The sequence below is a fragment of the Maniola hyperantus genome, chromosome 17 (assembly GCF_902806685.2).
Source record: "Maniola hyperantus chromosome 17, iAphHyp1.2, whole genome shotgun sequence".
Classification (NCBI taxonomy): Eukaryota; Metazoa; Arthropoda; class Insecta; order Lepidoptera; family Nymphalidae; genus Maniola; species Maniola hyperantus.
In genome coordinates this window covers 8,002,460-8,025,915 of record NC_048552.1, presented here as the reverse complement: position 1 = coordinate 8,025,915, position 23,456 = coordinate 8,002,460, and the positions used below count along the sequence as shown (strand labels likewise).

The 23,456-nt window shown below is 38.1% G+C and overlaps 1 protein-coding gene across 7 annotated transcripts in view; it reads left to right on the top strand.

Annotated features, from left to right (window-relative positions):
* Nucleotides 1-23,456, top strand: part of Dhc64C (dynein heavy chain, cytoplasmic) — an 80,164-nt gene that overhangs the window by 10,577 nt on the left and 46,131 nt on the right. For all 7 annotated transcript variants that reach the window (XM_069504265.1, XM_069504266.1, XM_069504262.1 and 4 more), the window contains 27 exons: nt 558-713; nt 1,094-1,273; nt 1,594-1,737; nt 1,840-1,985; nt 8,055-8,204; nt 8,783-8,875; nt 9,200-9,414; nt 9,939-10,065; nt 10,155-10,257; nt 10,519-10,741; nt 11,018-11,165; nt 11,510-11,615; nt 12,128-12,337; nt 13,044-13,190; nt 13,659-13,831; nt 14,275-14,442; nt 14,752-14,917; nt 15,303-15,488; nt 16,355-16,537; nt 17,487-17,609; nt 18,294-18,453; nt 19,041-19,174; nt 19,384-19,507; nt 20,564-20,804; nt 21,126-21,240; nt 21,635-21,830; nt 22,850-22,938. In XM_069504265.1, the coding sequence (XP_069360366.1) occupies nt 558-713; nt 1,094-1,273; nt 1,594-1,737; nt 1,840-1,985; nt 8,055-8,204; nt 8,783-8,875; nt 9,200-9,414; nt 9,939-10,065; nt 10,155-10,257; nt 10,519-10,741; nt 11,018-11,165; nt 11,510-11,615; nt 12,128-12,337; nt 13,044-13,190; nt 13,659-13,831; nt 14,275-14,442; nt 14,752-14,917; nt 15,303-15,488; nt 16,355-16,537; nt 17,487-17,609; nt 18,294-18,453; nt 19,041-19,174; nt 19,384-19,507; nt 20,564-20,804; nt 21,126-21,240; nt 21,635-21,830; nt 22,850-22,938 (4,206 nt within the window). The remainder of the gene's footprint in view (nt 1-557; nt 714-1,093; nt 1,274-1,593; nt 1,738-1,839; nt 1,986-8,054; nt 8,205-8,782; nt 8,876-9,199; nt 9,415-9,938; nt 10,066-10,154; nt 10,258-10,518; nt 10,742-11,017; nt 11,166-11,509; nt 11,616-12,127; nt 12,338-13,043; nt 13,191-13,658; nt 13,832-14,274; nt 14,443-14,751; nt 14,918-15,302; nt 15,489-16,354; nt 16,538-17,486; nt 17,610-18,293; nt 18,454-19,040; nt 19,175-19,383; nt 19,508-20,563; nt 20,805-21,125; nt 21,241-21,634; nt 21,831-22,849; nt 22,939-23,456) is intronic.

The following is a 23,456-nucleotide window of genomic DNA, read 5'->3' as shown; positions in this document are numbered from 1 at the left end:
GCTCTTAAAGTTAGTAAATTCAATCTTTTATTTTTTTTCATACTCTGTGCTTCTGTACGATTTTCGAGCTGGTAAAAGCTTAAACTTAGTATAGTTTAAGCTTTATAACTCCTGCAATGTAGTTATGTAGCACAACCTGTTAATATTATTTTGATCTATAAAATTTTCAAAGCTTCATACTAATTAATAACAGAGCAAAGTAAATTTGCTTTACATGGTACTCTTCTTAGCTCTTCTAGAATTGATGGCATCGTAACGAAATGCGTGCTCATATCAACTAACTAATATCGAAAACTTTAGAAAGCGATAACGGTTTCGTAGAGCGTTGTCTTTGAGACTGACAAAGCGTCACGATATGAGTAACAGAGACGACTCTCTATGAAGCCAAAATCTCATTCTAGAGTTGATGTGCAATCTTTTCTGCCAGGTACAAATCGCGCACCATTCTGTATAATAATTGAGGCGCCCGCCTTATCGACATATGAGCACGCACTTATAGTTTGGCGATAATATGCTTGTCACTTTAAATGGCTTTCTCACAAGATATAACATTCCAGATACGCGACAAGGCCTCCATTATTCCGCTGGTAGCTGGCCTACGTCGTGACGTTCTATTTCAAGTGTCGGAAGGCATGGCTCTTGTGTGGGAGTCGTACAAATTGGACCCGTACGTGCAGAAGCTTAGCGAAGTTGTACTTATCTTCCAAGAAAAGGTAATTATAGAGCAATGTTTTAATTATTTATGTTTGTTATGTTGCCTATTTGATGTATGTACACATCTATCTACTCTTTTCGTTGAAAAAGAGGGCAGTACTTTCATACCTTTCAATTTACATAAGTCTAGAGATTTCTGTACAACCCATTGAATTAAATGTATAGAATGGATATCCCCTTTGTTCCGTATCCCGTAGGAATTTCGAAAAATTGGTCTTATTTCTTGTCTACATTATAAAGGAAACCTCTGTGCGAAATTTTTAGCTTTCTAAGTTCAATCAATTGGGCGTTGATGAGTCTTTTTCTTTTGTGTTTGAGTTCTTTTCCTCTAATGTCCTTATATGTAGGTACCTCTAATGTAATTTCTACCTTGGAATAGGTGGAAGACCTTCTAGCGGTAGAAGAGCAGATATCTGTGGACGCTCGGTCACTGGAGACGTGTCCGTACTCGGCCACAAGCTTGGCGGACATTCTGAGCCGACTGCAGCGGGCAATCGACGACCTTTCCCTACGCCAGTACAGCAACTTGCATCTGTGGGTGCAGCGCCTTGATGAAGAGGTATGGATTAAAAGTAACACTAATTAACGACTCGCCCACGCAGAATTCGTAACAAATTGTTTTATTGAACTAACACCATTACAAAGGATTAAAAAATGGAATTTTACCTGAATTTTTTTGAGGAATGATTTGGACCCACCATAAAGAAAAACTAACCTAATTTTCCCACCACCCCTTTACCCCTTTGCAAATGCTAAGAATTGTTGCAAAGGTGAAAAAATTTGAACCCACCATTACAGTTATGTTTGAAAATAATTTTTTTTAGCCCCCAAATCCGGAATTCGGAATCGTTGTGAAGGCTTTTTACGCTTGTTATATAGGTTGAGAAGAGCCTCGCCGCACGTCTTCAAGCCGGTATCGAGGCTTGGACCGCGGCTCTGCTCGGCAAGACCAATGAACTGGATCTCTCCATGGACACGTATTCACCCGCTGAGCCCACGCACAAGCCTGGCGGAGAACCTCAGGTATGTCTGCGAATCGATAAAAAACTCTTACATATTTTGATCCGTTACCGTTGATGGTTACCAATCTTAACTGTGACTAGTCAACCAGAAATGTTTCCTCAGATCGCCCGCGTGGTCCACGAAGTCCGCATCACAAACCAGCAGATGTACCTTTTCCCGTCGCTGGAAGAGGCGCGTTTCCAGCTGATGCGCCAGATGTTCGCCTGGCAAGCCATCGTCACTAGCCAGCATCGGCTGCAAAGCACCAGGTTTGTCTAAGCGGCTTCGGCCGGGGGTGGTTACCACCCTACCGGCAAAGACCTGTAGCCAAAAAACTGTTTCGGTACGACCCTACCTAAAAACCAATTAAGGGTAATTAAAGGGTAATAAATTTAATTAAATTGCCGTGTTACTGCTTCCACCTTCAGAATGTTGATAAAAACTAATAATTTGCTAGAGTAAAGCTTAAAATTACAGTATGCATGTTAATGTGCGTTTGCTTTGTATACTGCGCCTTTAGATACATTAATATAGTCAGTTATTAATGTATCTAAAAATGTACTTTGAAGTTTAAACTGCTGTGACGAAAGCAGAACGTCTTGTGATTACAAACAAGAGATGTAAAATTGATCGAAAACTGAACCTATAACACGTAAAATTTAACGCCTCACGGGCCATTTTAACTTTTTGTGTCCATGTCAGAAGTACGATTTTAGTCTTCTTCTTCTTTTCTTGTCTATGGCTCTATGTACTGCGGTTTTGTTGTCTGCAATAATTCCGCCAATGTCAATTCAGTGGAGAAAACATCGTTGTACTTTGGTTCTTGAATTCCTTTTATGAGAGACTTTTCTTTCTATCCTTTGTTAGACCTAGACCTCACAAGGACAACACAAGTTGTTAGTTTATACATTTATTCACAGTCAGTGTTTGGTTTTCATTTGAACCGACCGTGTCTTTACCGCAATAACAGCGAAAACTGCTGACGCCGCGATCCGACCGTCGCCGCGGCCGTGCGTGAGCCAAAATGACCTAGTTCCGCGTTTCGTCGCGTCAGGTTTATTATAAAATAAATAATCATCGCTATACTACTTGGTTCCTGCAACTATGGCCGATATAAAAATAGAATTAAAAACGGAAAATGAGCGCTTGCTTTTTAACGCATTTACAGAAAAAAAAGCTGAAAATGAAAAACTCCAGCTTATAACTAAAAAAATGGAGCAGCAAATTTTGGAGCTCCAAAAACAAATTAAGCTCCTTTCTAATAAGGATAACAACCCAATGGATACGTCCGGATACAAAGAAAGTTCGGGTCCATCTGCTGAATATCATACGGACGAAGAGGAACTTGCGCAAGAAACAGAATGGATAAGAGTGAAGAGTAGGAAAAAAAGGAAACTAAGCACGTCACCCATTCTGTCACAGAGTAGAGAATTCGAAACGTCAAACACAGAAACGCGTAAAAATGAAAAAAAGAAAACTAAGAAAGTACCACTACCCCCGCCTATAATGGTGTCCGGTGTGGAAAACTATCAAACATTTTTTGACTTACTGTCAGGAAATCTTCTCGAAGCCTCATCAGATTTTACATTAAAAATGATGAACGCAAAGAATGTCAAAATAAACGTTACCAATGAGGACACCTACCGATCCTTGACGAAAATCTTAACTCAAAATCAATTTCTGTGGCATTCCTATGAGAATAAACAAGAAAGACCTATTCGTGTTATGGCTAAAAAATTGCCTGCCTCATGCCAGCCCAAAAGAATAATTGAAGACCTTCAAAGCAAGGGTTATAAAATAGAAAATGCAGTGAACAAACTAAGATGGCAGAATAAAGAGCCGCTTAATATGTTTACTCTAACATTTAATAATGTAGAAGATATAAATAAAATTTATGACATTAAACACATTCTAGGGTGTAAAGTTGAAATTCACCCTATCAAAACATCAAAACTGGTACCTCAGTGTAAAAAATGCCAAGCATATGGTCACACGCAGAAATACTGTGCCAGAGAGGCCAGGTGTGTAAAATGTACAGGAAAACATCTGACTCGAGACTGCACTAAGCCAGCAGAAGAAAAACCCAAATGCTTACACTGCGGTGAAGCGCACCCTGCTAACTATCGGGGTTGCATGGTTGCCAAAGAAATGCAGATCCTAAAAAATAAGAATCTTAAAAAATCATCAAAATCATCCTCATCTTATCCTCAGCGTTCATCGAAACCTGAGAAATCTACTAATTCCCATATAATTAAAACTAATGAAGACACGAACAAAAGTGAACATCAAACTTATGCTCAAAAAGTCTCTAGAAATTTGCCAAGCACAAAACTGCCCCAGGGAAATATGGAGAGCAAACTAGATGAAATTCTCAAATACATGTCCTCGTTTGACGAAAGATTGCAAAAACTTGAAAGTGGCGCTAATAAGGCTACCAATAAGCCGAAAAAATGAATAATAAGCTTAAAATATTTGCATGGAACTCAAACGGACTACTACAACATCAACAAGAGCTACAAGTAGTCCTTGATACACTAAAGATTGATATTTGTCTAATATCTGAGACACATTTTACTAAGCAATCGTTTATTAAATTTAACAGTTATAAAGTGTACCATGCCATACACCCAAATAATACAGCGAGAGGCGGCAGTGCCATCTTAATTAAAGAAAATTTGTACCATTATCAAGAATTCCAATATGAGGAACAGGAAATTCAGGCAGTAGCTGTTAAGGTCAAAACTACAAAATACGAATTTTCGGTAGTAGCTATATATAGTCCCCCAAGGCATTCAATTTCAAAAGAATATTATGTGAACTTCCTCGAGAAAATTGGACATAGATTTATTATTGGAGGTGACTTTAACGCGAAAAATACCTTTTGGGGCTCCAGATTGACTACTACAAAAGGTAGAGAACTCTTAAGTGCCATTAAAGATTTAAAATGCGATGTAATAAGTACAGGTAAGCCTACCTACTGGCCTACAGATACGATGAAAATACCAGACCTAATTGACTTTTTTATTTATAAAAACATATCAACAAAATATCTAGACATTGATGAAATGTTCGACATGAATTCAGATCATTCTCCTATTCTCTTAACGCTAAGTGACACAATCATATATAAAGAAACCTATCCTGGTCTTGTAAACAAAAATACAGACTGGGACAGCTTCAAAATGGATTTGACTAACAATATTAACTTAAATGTGCCGCTTAAAAACTCGGAACAACTGAACGAAGAAGTAAGAAAATTTGTATTAGATATTCAGCTGGCTGCTTGGAATAATACACCAAAGCTTAGGAAAAAGCCCCAAGGAGTGGTTGCTTATCCCAAAAATATCCTTGAACTCATCATTGAAAAGAGAAGGCAAAGAAAAAAGTGGCATCATTCGAGATCTCCACTTGATAAAAGGTTGCTGAATTACTTGACTAAGGCACTAAAGAAACAAATCAAAAACTTTAATGATTCGTCAACCTACAGTTATCTCCAAAGCCTCACGAGTGAAAGGAGTACCGACTATTCACTTTGGAAAGCAACTAGGAATTTAAAAAGACCATGTATGCATATTCCTCCAATTAAAGAAGAAAATGGAATGTGGGCAAGAAATAGTGAGCAAAAAGCTAAAAGATTTGCAGAACATCTCGAAAAAATATTTCATCCAAACGAAGGAGAGCACATTGATTTTTCTACGATGGAAACAAATCAAGAAAACTCTCCCATTAAACTAGTAACGCCTAAGGAAATACTCAGTATGATTAATAAACTGAACTTAAAAAAAACTCCAGGATATGATCTTATTACTACAGAAATCCTGCGAAACCTTCCAAAAAAAGGAATCGTAAAATTAACGACGCTGATTAATGCAGCATTTAGAATTAAGCACGTCCCTGATTTGTGGAAAGTTGCAGAAGTAATTATGATTGCCAAACCAGGCAAACCACCAAATGAGGTTACATCATACAGACCAATTTCTCTGCTACCAATTATCTCAAAACTTTTTGAGAAGCTACTGCTCAGCAGATTGAAACCTATATTAGATGAGAAAAATCTGATTCCTGACCATCAGTTTGGATTCAGGGAAAAGCACTCGACAATCGATCAAGTACACAGAATAACAAATATAATTGAAAGAACACTAGAAGAAAAGAAAGTCTGTTCAACCGTATTTCTTGATGTAGCACAAGCCTTTGATAAAGTCTGGCATGAAGGTCTTGTTCAGAAACTTAAAGTATTACTTCCTCAACCATTTGCAAACATATTAGAATCATATATATCTGATAGAGTATTTCGAGTGAGGCAAGAGGAAGCTTACTCCAAACTCAAGGTGATCAAAGCTGGAGTACCTCAAGGAAGCGTTCTGGGACCTGTCCTTTATCTCCTGTACACGTGTGATCTTCCACAACCCGATCACAATACCATCGCTACTTTTGCCGATGATACTGCTATCATAGCTGTGGGTAATACTCACCAGGAGGCATCGGGAAAAGTTCAAATAGCTCTAAATGAACTACATAAATGGACGAAAAAATGGAGAATAAGACTTAACGATTCCAAGTCTGCCCATATTGATTTTACTAATAAAATACCAAAATATTATCCCATTTATATTGACCAACAAAAGATACCCTATGCTAACACGGCAAAATATCTTGGAATGACTCTTGACAGTAAGCTACGCTGGAAAGCACATGTCAAGAAGAAAAAAGAAGAGCTAGAGTTACGGTACAAAAAATTGTACTGGCTCATAGGCAGAAACTCATCACTGTCAACTAAAAATAAGATACTATTATACAAACAAGTCCTAATGCCAGTGTGGACTTATGGTATCCAGTTGTGGGGCTGTACCAGAAAGACCAATTTACTAATAATTCAGCGATTCCAAAATAAAGTGCTTAGGGGTATCGTCAATGCACCCTGGTACGTCAGGAATGTAGACATTCATCGCGATCTCCAAATGGGCTTCGTGGACACAGCTATTAGCAAACACGCTAAATCCCACGAACGTAGGCTCCATGAACATGTTAACGTCGAGGCTATCCAGCTCCTCGACAACACAGACCTAATACGTAGACTTAAGAGGACTAAGCCTTTTGAGCTAGTGTAGTTATAGTGAAAGTGTAGTGCTAGTGCAAATCAAAGATCACACGAACAAAGTGAAAGCATAGTGCTAGTGCAATTTAAAGAACACAAGAACAAAGTGTCTTCCAATAAGGTATCTTAACTATAAACTAAGCTAAGTCAATGGACAGATTCTTAGGTATAAGTACGTTTATAAGTTTAGGTTAATATAATATTGCTTATTAGCCTCTTTCATAGGCTAGATTGTAATGGTAGTAAAGTACTGGTGACAGTGCTTTACGACAAAAAAAAAAAAAAAAAAAAAAAAAAAAAAAAGTTTATACATTCATGGACAATTAGTATGATTTTAGTTTAACATAAAGGAAATATAACCACTAATAATATCATGACAGTTAAAACATTAAACAATGATGTTAGAAATACATTATAATTTAATATCATACAAATTAATATAATTGCATAGACATCTTAGGATCGAAGGATTAGGAAAAGAGAGGAGATAAGGGAAATGAATTGGGCGAGGGATATTATGGGGTAGAAGCTCGTACAAAGATATGGGGTGGTTAGTACAATTGAAAAATATGTGCTCATCCAGACCACATTCACAAAGCGAGCTATCTCTCACCCTGATTTTATTTAAAAACACTGGGGAGCATATGTGGCCTAATCGTAGCCTACATAGTACAGATATTGTCCTTTTATTTAGTTTTTTGGATTTGAAAAACCAGGGTTTGCGGGGAATATTGGGCTGGATATATCTATAGTGTTTGGCTATGTTTAATTGGGTAGTATTCCATCTTACATTCCAGTCCTTATGCATGTAAGTTTTAGCCAGAGGGATGAGGTCTCTTGGGAAGATGCAGCTGTATGTTGGGGATCCTGACTGTATAGCTTGCTTAGCCCACATGTCAGCTTGTTCATTTCCTTGTATGCCGAACGATTTTAGTCGAAGGTGAGCCGTACTTTTGACATGACAGTTGACTCATAGAGTTAAAATGGCGCATAAGGAGTCATTTTGTATGGACTTTACTTTGTTTATCTTCGACACAGCATCTCAGTCAAGAATTGTTGTTAACTTGGTTATGTTTGCAACATGGTAGGTATGAAATAAAATAAAAAACATTTATTTCGACCCATCATATTTCTGTTAGGGATACAATTGAGCGATTAATTCGTCTATTTGATACAAAAGACATTCACAATTTGGCGTTGTAATTGGCCAAAAGATTTCATCTTATGTCAAATCCAACAGATACCAAGTGGGAGTCGCGCGTGCTCAGACCGCTACGTACAGGAACTTGCTCACAAAGCTGCCCGGCGGTTCATCACCACTCGAAAACGCGTACGATGCCATCGAACAAAAGATATCGCAAGTGCGTGAATATGTCGACGAATGGTTGCGGTAAGTTATGAAATCATTATTTAAAGTCAAATTGGATAACATAGTGGCTAATTCCGTTTTACTCAAACTTTAAACTAAACTAAAATGACACGTCTAAATCTATTGCTATCCCTTTTATAATGTTGCTTGCGGAAAAGGATAGCACTAGATTTAGACCCCTTAATTTAGTTTAGTTTAGATATTGTGTACAAGAGAATCGGCCCCATTGTACACTTTGATTGTCAATTGTTGAATTTGTTAGATAATGATGTAATGGTGCTAATTAATTACATATACTTAAAACTTCAACACGAGTTCCAAACGCGCTCATATATTGTTAGTATAACACAGAAAAACTCTGATTCTTCTTAAACGATCCCAAATTTTATACCACATGTGTTAGAAACATTCTAGAGAAAATAATTGTCCATGACGACGGAAAAACGATAGTTTCGACATAAACACTCTCTATTCTAATTACTGTTGAAAGTTTCATGCTACAATCGTTGTGTAATCAATTAAAATAGCTCTCAAATTATTATGTTATGTTTTAGGTTTGTATATTTGTCAGTTATGAGAATATGTGTGTTTTTATTTAGTTACCAAGCGCTATGGGATCTCCAACCGGAAAGCTTGTATGGACGTCTCGGGGAAGACATCACCTTATGGATCAAGTGTCTAAATGATATCAAGTAAGATGTTTTGCTTTATTTTCTTCACTTTAATCTTATTATGTAACCAAGGTTTGAAGATATTAGAACAAAAATAAGGATACAAGTGGCCTGAAGTGAAACTAAAACAGTAGTAAAATATTGGTCAAAACTCAAAACAGATAATGACTTAGATGCATCATCATAGTATTGCATACCTAAACCGTTAATATCGCATCTCGAATAACGTCAGAATGAAATGGACCTGAAGGACTGTTGTAGGTGTATAGAGAAACATGATTTTTTAATAGACTATAAAAACTATTTCATTGTAAAATTGTACTAACTTGTATTTGATTTTATCAGAAAATCTCGTACGACATTTGATACGTCGGATACGCGTCGCGAATACGGGCCCGTTGTGATCGACTTCGCTCGCGTGCAAAGCAAAGTTGCGCTGAAATACGACGCGTGGCACAAAGAAGTTCTTGGCAAGTTCGGCGCTCTGCTGGGCGGAGAGATGGTGCAGTTCCACGCCAGGCTTGCCAAGTCCAGAGGGCAACTTGAACAGCAAACTATTGGTATGCTTTTTTTAACTACGACTAGATTATGCTCGCGAGTTTGTCTGCGTGGATTTAGGTTTTGAAAATCCCATGGAAACTCTTTAATTTTTCGGGATCAAAAGTAGCCTATGTCCTTCCCCGGGATGCAAGCTATCCCTGTACCAAAAGTTCATCAAAATCAGTTTAACGGATGGACCGTGAAACGCTAGCAGGCAGACAGACAGACACACTTTCGCATTTATAATATTAGTATGGATATGGTTTACACTTAATCCATACTAATATTATAATAATTGCGAAATTGTGTTTGTCTGTTTGCTAGCTTTTCACGGCCCATCCGTTTAACCTATCAGACATGCAAGAAGAAAATTGTGATTATAGGTTTTATCTACTTCTGAATCCAGAAAACCGATTTTTTTTCTAAATTTTCTACTATATCGAATTCCGCGTGATACAATCCTTGTCAGTAAGCTAGATCTACTGTATGATATGAAAATATAACGGAGCACTGTTTGAACTTTACGTCTTGTTCATTCTCGCAGAGGCAGCCTCCACTAGCGATGCGGTGTCTCTTATCACTTATGTGCAACAACTGAAGAGAGAAGTCTTGGCTTGGGAGAAACAGGTTGACATTTACAGAGAAGCCCAGCGTATTCTGGAAAGACAAAGGTATGCTGATCTCTCTAACTGGTTTTTAAAAGTGATCTACCTATAATTTACAGGATTTTAATGGCTTTCTATCTTATTTATTTTCGTAGATTCCAATTCCCAGCCCAATGGCTACATGTTGACAATATTGAAGGTGAATGGAGCGCTTTCAATGAAATCATGCGAAGGAAGGATTCCTCTATTCAAACTCAGGTAATATGATAGTATAAGTTATTCGATTAAAACTATCAAAGTTGTATAAAATACGGACTTGGAGGAGTTATATCCTGAATTATATTTGAGCCTTGCATTGGAACATAAAAATGACCAATGGTTTTCACCCTAGAAAATTTCCAGACTGAGCTAAATTGAGTATTGAATTAATAAAAAAAACTTAATTTAACCACAGTAAGTTAATGTTCAAATCATATACAAAATGCGTATTTGAGTGATTAATATAGGAGTCCCTTCCAGGTCGCATCTCTCCAACAAAAGATCGTAGCTGAAGACAAAGCCGTCGAGGCTCGAACTCTCGAGTTCCTCGCTGAATGGGAACGCAGCAAGCCCACTGACGGCTCCACTAGACCTGAGGACGCCTTAACTAGACTCCAGGCTATGGAGACTAGATACACCCGCCTCAAGGACGAGAGAGACAATGTTGCTAAAGCCAAGGAGGCACTGGAACTGCATGATACTGGTAAGTAACGTCTCATTTTAACCCACGAAAACATGGAAATCTTTGCTGTTTCTCGCTGATTGGGAATGCAGCAAATCCACTGATAGCTCAACTAGACCTGATGATGCTTTAACTAGACTCCAGGTTAACATCTACAGCACCAGACGAGTTGCTTAATTTGTTGTTGTCTTTTAAGATTTTTGTTTATCCCTTGAATAACCCGAATGGAACTATTGGGGGAATCGACATCGACAATATGTGTGGCAAAACATTTAACCTAAAAATTTTATGTAACAGGCAGCTCAGTAAACAATGAGCGTATGACGGTGGCGCTGGAAGAACTGCAAGATTTACGCGGAGTGTGGTCATCACTCAGCAAGATATGGACACAGATTGACGACATCAGGGAAAAGCCCTGGCTTTCTGTACAGCCTAGAAAACTGAGGTACCTACCACAAACGTTCGACAATATGACATTTTATTATAGCTCTGGATAGAATTTGTAATGTTATTGATATTGATCTAAATTATTATACTTTATTGGTTATGAAGCTTATAAATACTATATGAAATACAACGCCGCTCAGTCGTTGCAACACCAAATATAAGAGTTATTCTGATAAAACCTACAGACAGAAAAGCGCACTTTGATCTTCAGTTTGTTACTGGTTTTTAAAGATAATAAAAAATTAAAGACAGTTCTTCCTAAAGTTTTCCTAGATATTTCTAGCTAAAATTGATGGCCCAATCTTTTGTGATAATGTAGTTGTATAAAGTACAATGTTTTAGGCAACAACTGGAAGCGATGTTAAATGAACTGAAGGAGTTGCCAGCTCGGCTGCGTATGTACGACAGCTACGAATACGTCCGCAAACTACTTCAGTCGTATACTAAGGTATGGCCTATATTAACATTGTACTTTTCACACAATAATAATCAAACAAAAATATGAAAATTCAAGCACTTGTAACATGCCAGTCACCATACGCAAAGAACATTATTGTCCTGTCCTAATGCTAATAAATACCAGGTCCTGCTAACTTCACTCACAAATAAAATAATATTGATATATCTCTAGGTTATGAGCACAGCTAGCAGGAGTTTTCAAGCCATTGATATAGAATAATAGGAATCACGAGCAAAATGACATCGCTCAAGTGGCCATTTTTTTTAAATAAGAACAAAAACATATTCTAAAATAAAACTTATCACCTAAGAAATAAGTCTAAAGAGTAGACTAGTTTGAAATAAGGTCAAACTATTATTTTTGCTTTTATTTTTCGGGCCGATTTTGAAGCACTTATTACAATTCCTGTAGAAACTCCTATCATTTCGCTGTTTCAAGCCATTATATTTTAGATGGGGGTATTATAATAGAGGAAGAAATTAATAATTTCCACTTTCCAGGTCAATATGTTGATCGTGGAGTTGAAATCGGATGCTCTAAAAGAGCGTCATTGGCGCCAACTATGCCGCGCCCTCAAAGTGGACTGGTCCCTTTCTGAGCTAACTCTCGGTCAAGTGTGGGATGCCGATTTGCTACATAATGAACACACTGTGAAGGATGTGGTATCCGTGGCCCAAGGAGAAATGGCACTTGAAGAGTTCTTGAAACAGGTATATAATTCAACCCGATTTTTACCCGACTATAGAAAGGTGATGATTCTTGTTCGATGTTGTTCTCTTTCTTTATCATATTTAAAAATCTCTTTAGCATATATAGAAGGAGTAACTAAGGGTGAAATCTATAGAGCGCATTCTGACTTTGCTTAGACTTAAGACTGAGTCAAAACGAGACAGATGTATATCTCTCACATGAACCTGTCTCGTTTTAACTCAATCTTAAGTCTGAGCAAAGTCAACATGCACTCTATAGATCTTAGCCTTAGTTCCGACAGCCTGATATATCAACATCACGTGCTAGTCAAACTGCTGGGTCTAGAAACTTAAAAACATGTAGATTTTCTTTATAATGTAGACCCCCACTAAGAAGTGATTTACAGAAATTCTACCCAATGTATATATTATAGTCCGTACTCGAGACTCCTCACGCGCCATTGTAACTTTATGGGTCAATTGTCATTTCAAAAGTACGGTTCACCTTTACAATAAGGACTCTAAAATCCTACTTTTGACATGAAATTGCATATATAAAACGACGCGTGAGGATTTAAATTTTACACGTGTATGGTGGATAATACAAGAATAAAATTGTCTTTTAGAAACTCAGTATTAAATTATCGTATCCAATGGAATTAAGTAATTAAAATCTGACAATTTCTAGAAAATGTCAAAATAATGTACTTAACAATCTATTTAACAGGTTCGCGAATCCTGGCAAAGCTATGAACTGGACCTCATCAACTATCAGAACAAATGCAAGATTATCCGAGGCTGGGATGACCTGTTCAACAAAGTTAAAGAGCATATCAACAGTGTGGCTGCTATGAAACTTTCCCCGTACTATAAGGTATAAAACATTCAAAATTTTAAGGTTATATAAGCGACTGTTTACCACGCCATGACTTGCAAGAGGCGCATGCAACGTATTTCTAAACGTTCGTTTCTACTGCAAAAGTCGGTCGTATCCGATGCATCGAAAAAGATACGTCATACCCATAGGAGACGCGGATTCGAATCCTGCCGGTTAAGTAAGTTTTGATATCTATGTATGTATTAAAATTATATTTCCTTGAAGTGTAGGTAAAACACTGTCATAAAAATTACAAACATACAATTATGTTTATGACGTCAACAGCGACTATTATCCACACATTTTACAGCGAAGTCGATACTGCCGATGAACCTCGCATCTTCAGTACTGCAAAATGTCTGAAAAAAAATTAGATCATAATGTTGTCGAACGAAATTTTGTATCTATGTCGAATGGTATGTTATGGTCTGACTATAGTTTTTATGAGTATTTTTATTTGTCTAGGTCTTTGAAGAAGAAGCATTAACGTGGGAAGAGAAATTGAATCGTATCAACGCACTATTTGACGTATGGATCGACGTACAGCGCCGCTGGGTGTACCTTGAAGGTATCTTTAGCGGCTCCGCTGATATCAAGACTCTGCTGCCAGTCGAGACTAGCCGTTTCCAAAGTATTAGGTTCGTATTTAAGAAAAAAGGAAAAGTTTATTTGAACACAGCTTTTGCCTTTCCATTTTAGTTTTTGATGCCTTTTCCCTGTTCACTTTTTACCGATAAAATTTATTGAAAAATTGCGGTTTTATTAATTCAGACTCAATGATATAAGTGTTTCTCGTGTTGGTATGTGAGGAAATAACTGTGATTTTTCTAAACCAAATTATGAGACTAACTTAATGATTAACAAAAGATGACCAGTGGATTTAGGTTTTTAAGAATCCAGTGGGTAGTGATCCTGGGATGAAAAGTAGCCTATATCCTTCTCCAAGGTGCAAGCTATCTCTGTACCAAATTTCCTCAAAATCATTATAACAGATGGGCTGTAAAAAGCTAGCAGACCGACAGAAACACTTTCGCATTTATTATATTAGTATGGATCTTTATTTTTTTGTTTTCCTCCCCAGCTCGGAATTCCTAGGCCTGATGAAGAAGGTGAGCAAATCGCCAATGGTGATGGACGTGCTCAACATCCCGGGCGTGCAGCGTTCTCTGGAGCGCCTGGCTGATCTACTTGGCAAGATACAGAAAGCACTCGGCGAATACTTGGAGCGCGAGAGAAGCAGCTTCCCGCGGTAAGATATCGCTTGTATTACTTTATTGGACCATGAAAACCCTGCTAAAAGCACCATCACAGTGGGAGCATCACTTCCCCGTGCTGCACCCGGGCAAGGAGGCCATGCCTTGAGGCCCGTAAGCTAGACTAATGTGCAGTCAAAATCAGTGTCTGGAATTAATTGATTTCCCATATTTCATTTTATTTAATAATAGCTGGTTAGGTTAATAAAAGGATAATTAACCTATTCGGGAGGTCAGGGGTTTGATCCCGGGCATGCACCTCTAACTATGCCATAGCATTATTTAATGAAACAAAATTTCAACAGTTTCTACTTCGTGGGCGACGAAGACTTGTTGGAAATCATCGGTAACAGCAAGAACATCGCTCGTCTTCAGAAGCACTTCAAGAAGATGTTTGCCGGCGTCGCAGCCATCATTCTCAACGAGGACAACACTATTATCAATGGAATCGCGTCCCGCGAGGGCGAAGAGGTCAGATTGTTTTAAAAATGTACGGTATCCGTCACAAAATTTATAATAATTAATAGGTGTTTGTTTAAACAACAATTTCGGAATAATATTGTATAACATCTCAGAAGATTCTTGAAACTTCGAGCTTAAAATGAGCTACTTATGTGTATCTGTTATAAATCTTTTTTTTTTGTATTTAACTAGTTTAAATACACTTGTTTTAGTCACACTTTCGCAATTTTTAATTAAATGGGTAGTGTTTTTATTTACCACCAACCAACAGTTGGTTGGAACGGCTCAGTGGAACCTTCTTATGACACCTAACCATCATCGACATCATACAGGAACACAAAAACGCCAAGGTCTTTTCGGTTTCTCTTCGGATTCATGAAACCGAAATTTTCAGGTCTATTTCACATCGCCGGTATCAACGGTAGAGAACCCGAAGATCAACTCGTGGCTTTCCATGGTGGAGCGGGAAATGCGCGTCACACTCGCGTGCCGCCTCAAGGACGCCGTGGGCGAGGTCAAGCAGTTCAAAGACGGAGACGTTGACGCGCAGAAGTTTATAGACTGGTGTGACAAATATCAGGTAAGAGTTTCTTCAAGAAATTAAAGTGAAAATGGGGCCGATTCTCTTGTGCACAATCTCTAAACTAAACTGGATTGTGTACAATGCCACAGTGTGGCTAATTCTTTTGTACACAATCTCTAAACTAAACTAAAATATCACACACACACATATTGCTATCCCTTTCATAATGATGCTTACGGAAAAGGATAGCACTAGATTTAGACCTGTTAATTTAGTTTAGTTTAGAGATTGTGTACTAGAGAATCGGCCCCATTATTGTACTCAAAGTGGCTACACTTTATACTTTTTGAACATAATCACAAAATTAAAAAAAAAGCTTTTACTCTATGGCACTAACTACTTTGTTTTGTACTTTAAAACACCTCGATAAAACTTGGCTACCTCATTAGAGCTGTTCTGTCTGGCGGCCATTTTAAATACGGATGTAGCAACGCAAAATTTCCTGGCGTCCGAAAAAAAGATTGGAGTTACTCTCAAGTACCGCTTGAAGAAGTTCAAGTTTACTTCAAAATTTTCTCATACATTCGTCTTTTGAAAGTGATGACAAATTAGTACGATTGTGTGCGTGACACGTATGCGCATAGCGGCACAGTCTACTTAGATATAAGTCCCGCAAATTGCTAATGCGCGTGGCCACCATTTTAGTGACGTCAGCACTAGACTGAAGTTTCGAGCTGATGGTATAGTTTTACTTAAATATACGTCAAGTGACGTCATTTCGATGAGACATAGTTCCAGCGCAATAGCAATTTGCGGGACTTATACTGACGCAGTGTTTATGTACTTTTGCATATGACACTGGCTTCAAAATATAGCAGCCCCTTACTGTAAAAGTCGTTGCTTCGAAAATAAACTTGTTTCAGGCTCAAATCGTAGTTCTAGCCGTCCAGATCCTGTGGTCCGAGGACGTGGAGGCGGCTCTGGTGGGCGGCGGCGGCGACGCGCTGGGTCGAGTGCTGCAGCACGTTGAACACATGCTCAACATTCTCGCTGACTCCGTGCTGCAGGAGCAACCGCCTCTGCGGAGGAGGAAGCTGGAACACCTTGTGAGTACTCGAGTCTGTGATTGGAGGACGTAGAGGCCACTCTGAGCACCAGAGCGTGGAGTCCGAAGACCAACGGAGTTTGTAATTTGTAGATATGCACACTGGTTTGTCGTAGCGCTCTGGTGTGCTTGACGCAAACCATTTTTTTTGTTGGTTCGTGTGGTTTTTAATTCCTAGAGCCTCAATAGCTCAACCGGTAAAGGAGTGTACTAGAACCGAAAGGTCGACGGTTCAAACCCTGCCGGTTGCACTATTGTCGTACCTACTCCTAGCACAAGCCTGACGCTTAGTTGGAGAGGAAAGGGGAATATTAGTCATTTAACATGGCTAATATTCTTATTAAAAAAAATCAAAAATTAGCATTCATCAAACATTTAGTCCTGTTATTCTTAGTTTCCATTGTGGAATAAAACGTACTTTTCACTTGCATTTACGGACTATTACACATTAGTTACAAGAAAATTGGTGATCTACACGATAGGCTAACTAGAAACAGAGACAAACTTGCAGCTCCTACCTTCCGCCTCAGGAAAGTCCAAAAGTCATTTGTGGGTATGGGTATTACCTTTTATAATAAAATCCCGCAAACTATTTTGGACTTTTCACAAGTTTAAAAATCTATTAAAAATATGCTCCTGAAAAAAGCATATTACACAATTGAAGATTATCTAAATGATAAAAGAGCGTGGATTTGACCTGCAGGTCGTTCCGGCGACGCACAAGACTGCAAATACTATTTTATACATGGCATAATTTTGTACCTATATCGAATATTTGAAAAGAGCAACCGCCGAGTTTCTTGCTGGTTCTTCTCGGTAGGAAAGGCATTCCGAACCAGTGGTAGATGCATCCGACTATTCGAAAGTACTTGTAAAAGTTTATTCGAATAAAAAAGATTTTTTTTTTTTTTATTAGATTGGCTATTAGGGTAATAAATTACTCCTTGCAGATCAACGAGTTCGTCCACAAGCGTACGGTGACGCGACGCCTCATCGCATCGGACGTCAACAGCCCCAGATCATTCGAGTGGTTGTGCGAGATGCGCTGCTACTTCGACCCCAGAAATAACGACGTAAGTATTCTGTTGTACATAGCGACATTTTGTCATACATCATTACCCATCAGTACCCATGTTATAAATGCGAAAGTGTGTTGGTTTGTCCTTCAATCACGTCGCAACGTAGCAACAGATCAACGTGCTGTTCTGCATGGGTATAGTTAAAGACCTGTAGAGTGACATAGGCTACTTTTTATCCCGGGAAATCAAAGACTTCTCATGGGATTTTTAAAAACCTAAATCTACACGTACGAAGTCGCGGGCGTCAGCCAGTATCACATAAATAAACGAAACTCCGCCGCCTGCGGCAATGCCGACCCGATCAAACTCGGAGCCGACAAATTCCTGGACTAATATGCTAATGTTAGACAAAAATTTCGCAACAAAATAAAACAAATGATCAAATGTCGATTTTCATGGCATTTGTGTAATTTAGAGGCAAGTGTAAAAGTCTTGAATTTTACAGAAATGATTAACTAGCGGTTAACCGCGACTTCGTCCGCGTACAATTTCTAATTTCCCTTGAAATTTTTCCCGCTGCAAAGGGCCTATCGGCCAACTGCTAGTAAAAACCGCGGCTATGCGCGGTTTTATTTTTCAAAATTTCGAAAGGAACTGACCTATAAAACTTCGAGCAGCAACATGGAAAAAAAATTGACATCGCATCATTAAAACAAAAATATTTTTTTCTTTTTACAGGTATTACAACAGCTAACCATCCACATGGCAAATGCCAAGTTTCTCTATGGCTTCGAATATTTGGGTGTCCAAGATCGCTTAGTTCAAACTCCATTGACAGACCGCTGCTATCTTACTATGACTCAGGCTTTGGAAGCAAGACTTGGAGGTTCTCCATTTGGTAAGTTTTGTATAATTTATTTGTTTCTGGACAAGGCCAGAAACTGGAACTACTTTTGCTATAGAGCGTCTCTTTGCCATTTTTAACAGTCTTCAAAACATGATTAAGATGTAAACAATGCCAAAAAAACAAATGATTTAAGAAATTGTTTAGTGACAAAGTTGTGTGAAAGCAACCGGCTGAGCTTTCAGTTGCCCCCTAGTATTATATATTGTATCGTTTTGTGATTTGAAAAGAGCAACTGAGTTTCTTGCCGGCTTTTAGTAGAATCTACATTCTGAACCGGGCGGTCGAGTCACAAGCGTAGTATTAGAGACACTAGTTGTACATGAAATAAATTTTGATTTAGCGCGCTCCTAACCACAAACTATTGAGATATGGTATCCAGTTGAAAGAGCGTTATTCTGTATCGATTTGTCAACGCGGGCCGTCTATCAATCCTATACGAAATCCAAATTCAGCGACTATTATACAATCACATGTTACATCTTGAGAGTGGAGAAGACAGAATCACGCAATTTATTTAAATATACCCAGCTTTTTATTTATAGATGACCATTTTCCATATCATTGTATTTTTTGTATAGGTCCCGCTGGTACGGGTAAAACTGAGTCAGTAAAAGCTCTCGGCAACCAACTCGGTCGATTCGTTTTGGTGTTCAACTGCGACGAAACATTCGACTTCCAAGCTATGGGAAGAATCTTCGTTGGTCTTTGTCAGGTATGATTAGGACTGACTACATAATATGACTCTATAAATTTTCAGGTCTAAATGTAGTGCTATCCTATTTCACAAGGAGCATTGTGAGAAGGATAGCTTTACTTTTGGATCGTCTATTAGTTCAGAATTGGTGAACAACCAAATAAGCATTATAAACTGCTGTAAATGAATATTTAAAGATCGTCAAATATTTTGGTTTAATTTGGTAGGTTGGAGCTTGGGGTTGCTTCGATGAATTTAATCGTCTGGAAGAAAGAATGCTTTCGGCCGTTTCGCAACAAGTACAGACCATACAGGAAGCGCTTAAGAGTCACCAAGAAGGAGACAATACGAGTAAGTAACTCGTCTGCAAAAAAAACTACTTTCGGTATCAAAGCTAACAGAAATTCTACTGATCTCTTCCTGACTTTGCACATTCTGAAACGGATTTTTATTTATTTTTATGCATAATAGTTTTTGATTTATCGTGCAAAATGTCTAAAAAATAAGACAGAACCACTCGGTTCACGAGTCTGACTCGCACTTGGCCGGTTTTTTCTAAGGATGGGATAGTAATGTAAAAACTTGATAAAATGGTGTATATTTTTCTGAAGTATTGTGTCTTAGCGACAGATTATAAATTATGCATATAAATTATGATAGAGCCATAACCATTGCGAATGTGGGCGGAGAAATGATATTCTTTTTAAGTCCTTTAAGTCCTTTGGAATTTGGATCACTAGGCACGTGCGTATAGCAGCCGTTCGATTTACTATCGCATGTAGGATACAAGGGAGGTGGCAGTTTTATTTGTAGCGGTAAGTGCATTGTCTGGGAATTCTGAAATTCCTTTGACGGGATAAAGTTTGGAAGGAAATAACTCGATGGAGCACCGAAGTTCGTGAAGTGAGACGTGTTTCTAAATCTATGTAGCTATCTACGAGGCCGCTTAAAGTTGTTAACAGAAAGTAGCTTCAAAGGGGTTGTCATAAGCACATTAACATCCTAACAGGCACGGATTGCCTCTATGGGATATGCTCTGCTCCCACTCTGCAAATGCCTGTTTAGTGCTAATGCGATACTACTTGTCCACCTCAGAGTATTCAAGAAGTTTGGCGTTACCTATTTTATACAGATGATGTCCGAGACTCCGCATGGATTTAGGTTTTTTAAAAATCCCGTGGGTACTTTTTATGCCGGATAATTAAATAATTATCCGGCATAAAAAGTAGCCTATGTCCTTCCTCGGAATGTAAGCTAACTCTGTACCAAATTTCATCTAAATTGGTTAAACTGTTGTACTGTGAAAAGCAAGCAGACGGACAGACAGAGAGACAGATACTTTCGCATTTATAATACTAGTAAATAGTATGGAAGTATGGATAATGACTTATCTATAAATTGTTCCAGGCAAATCCATAACAGTGGAACTAGTAGGCAAACAGGTCCGCGTGAGCCAAGACATGGCGATCTTCATCACAATGAACCCAGGCTACGCCGGCCGCTCCAACTTGCCCGATAACCTCAAGAAGCTCTTCCGCAGTCTGGCGATGACCACTCCAGACAGGCAACTCATCGCGGAAGTCATGCTGTTCAGCCAAGGGTTCAGAACTGCCGAGAAGCTGGCTTGCAAGATTGTACCATTCTTCAAGTAAGAATTTGCTAATTACCTATTTCCTATTAGCTGAAAGAAAACAAGAAAAAAATATCTTCATCACGGTGAACCTAGGCTACGTCCACCGCTCCAATCCATGGAAGGACCTCATAAGATATGTCCCAGTTTCCACCCAGTCGAGGCCACGAACGCGATAGCGCCAGCAGTCCGTTCTTCCGCCTCCAGATTAGGTTATTATTTCACCAAGTTATGTTGTTACGTGTATTGTGTAATACTGTATAAGTGGAGAATACAGATTTTGAAGTTAACCCTCGAGTTTCACTGCTACCACCTTATATTTGGCTGTTTCTTTTTCAGACTCTGTGATGAACAGCTATCAAACCAATCCCATTACGACTTCGGCCTGCGTGCCCTCAAATCTGTATTGGTATCCGCTGGTAACGTCAAGCGTGACCGGATTCAAAAGATAAAGGTAAAAAGGATTGTTAATAGTTTTATTTAGCTTCACTATCATATTACAGTATCCGGCAGGAAATATTGTAATATTGTACATCGACCTTTGGAAAGAGGTAGCGGTTTCATAGAGCGTTGTCTCTGTCGTTGAGACCGACAAAACGTCACATAGATGTGAGTGACAGAGACAACGCTCTACAAAGCCGAAATCCCTTTCTGAAGGTTGATGTATAGTACGCGGCAGAAAGTAATGCAAACCTTTAGATAGCAGATTTGTAGAGCATTCTCAAACTAATTACTTAAATCGTGAGAATGGTGTGATTATCGATTATGCAATGATATTTTTAAGCCAAATAAAACTGTTCATTTAAAAAGTTTTTATGTCATTTTTTACACAAAAACTGCTTTTGTAGGAGAATCTAATCGAGCGCGGCACAGAAGTACCAGATGAGGCATCAATCGCAGAATCACTCCCCGAGCAAGACATCCTCATACAATCAGTGTGCGAGACAATGGTGCCCAAGTTGGTAGCGGAGGACATCCCATTGCTGTTCTCGTTGCTAAACGACGTGTTCCCTAACGTGGGCTACACTAGAGCCGAAATGACTGGTATGTTTTTATCTCCCATCCATACTAATATTATTCTTGACGTCAAAGATCATTACCTATCTCTTTGCTATCATCAGTAACGGCATAGTTTATTATTTAAATCTATATGTGTATATATATCTATGTAGTCTTATGTATGTCTATTATATTTTATCTGTATGTATTAGTGTATTAATAATATATATTTTATATTCTTATATGGTTTAGTTTATTTACCTATTGGTATTTAGGTTTATTTTACACCACCTCCCATTGTCCATTTGTTCGTTTTTTCCCTAGCGTTAAGGTTGTCTGGAAGAGATCGCTATTTAGCGATAAGACCGCCTTTTTGTACCTACTTATTAAGATTTCTTTTTGTAACCTGTCATTTGTGTTTCTGTGGTGCAATAAAGTATATACATACATACATACATTCTTCATCCTAGTATCATGTGAGGGGCAGTGTGACTTATTCTGTTGTACACAATCTCAAAAAGGTCTAAAGCTGAGATGTAAAGAGCGGACTTTGACTTTGCTCAGACTTAAGATTGAGTTAAAACGAGACAGATTTATGTGAGAGATATACATCTGTCTCGTTTTAACTCTGTCTTAAGTCTAAGCAAAGTCTGAGTGCGCTCTATAGATTTCACCCTAAGTCTCGTGATATCCTTTTTAGCAATACATTTAGATCTGTCATTAGTTAAGTTTAGAGATTATGTTCAAAGGCAACCTGAAGCGGCAGTATAACACTTTCCAAAATATGTTTGACTGGCTGATGCCCGTGGCTTCGTCCGGTTGGCTTTAGGTTTTTAAAATCCCTTGGAACCTAGTTAATTTTCCGTGATGAAACGTAGCCTATGTCACTCTTCAGGTGTTTAACTGCCTATATCTATGCAAATAATCACGCCAATCAGTTGCTCCATTGCGGTGTGATTAAAGGACAAACCAACAAAGCGATAAATCAAAAACAAACACTTTCGCATTTACAATATGAGTAGTGATTTGTATGAACGACAATAATGCTGATCCTCATTTTTTAGGTTTGAAAAATGAAATTCGTGCAGTCTGCGCTGAAGAGTTTTTAGTTTGCGGCGAAGGAGATGAACATGGCAATACATGGATGGAAAAGGTATGTACAAATTGTATATTCAAAACTAACACTAAGATTTGCGTACTTTTATACGGACATTGTGAGTACTTTTAATCCAATGCTATTTACTAATTTGGTTAAGGAAATAATTTTATAACAATTTGCTCATCAAGTGTGATCAACATCATTCATAATCATTTGTGATTCGTTCATATGATTTTGAATAAGTTTCGAGCAGCACAATTATTTATAATTTTATCCATAATATGCATCAAATATGTTTAATTTCATTATGTGTAATTATGTGTAATACTATTAATAATGATTAAAAAAACAAAATAACTGAATAGAATGAAATTGGTGACGGTATCAAAACAATGTTATACAATATTCTAACATGCATTAACAATTTATAATATTGATCCAAACAAAATCAACTATTAATATAACAAAATCTGCTTCATTATTATTATTAAAGATCATTTTTTTTATTTTTAACGGCACTGTGTTTTATATTCTAAATTATATATTTACCACACCCTTTAATAAAACCATAG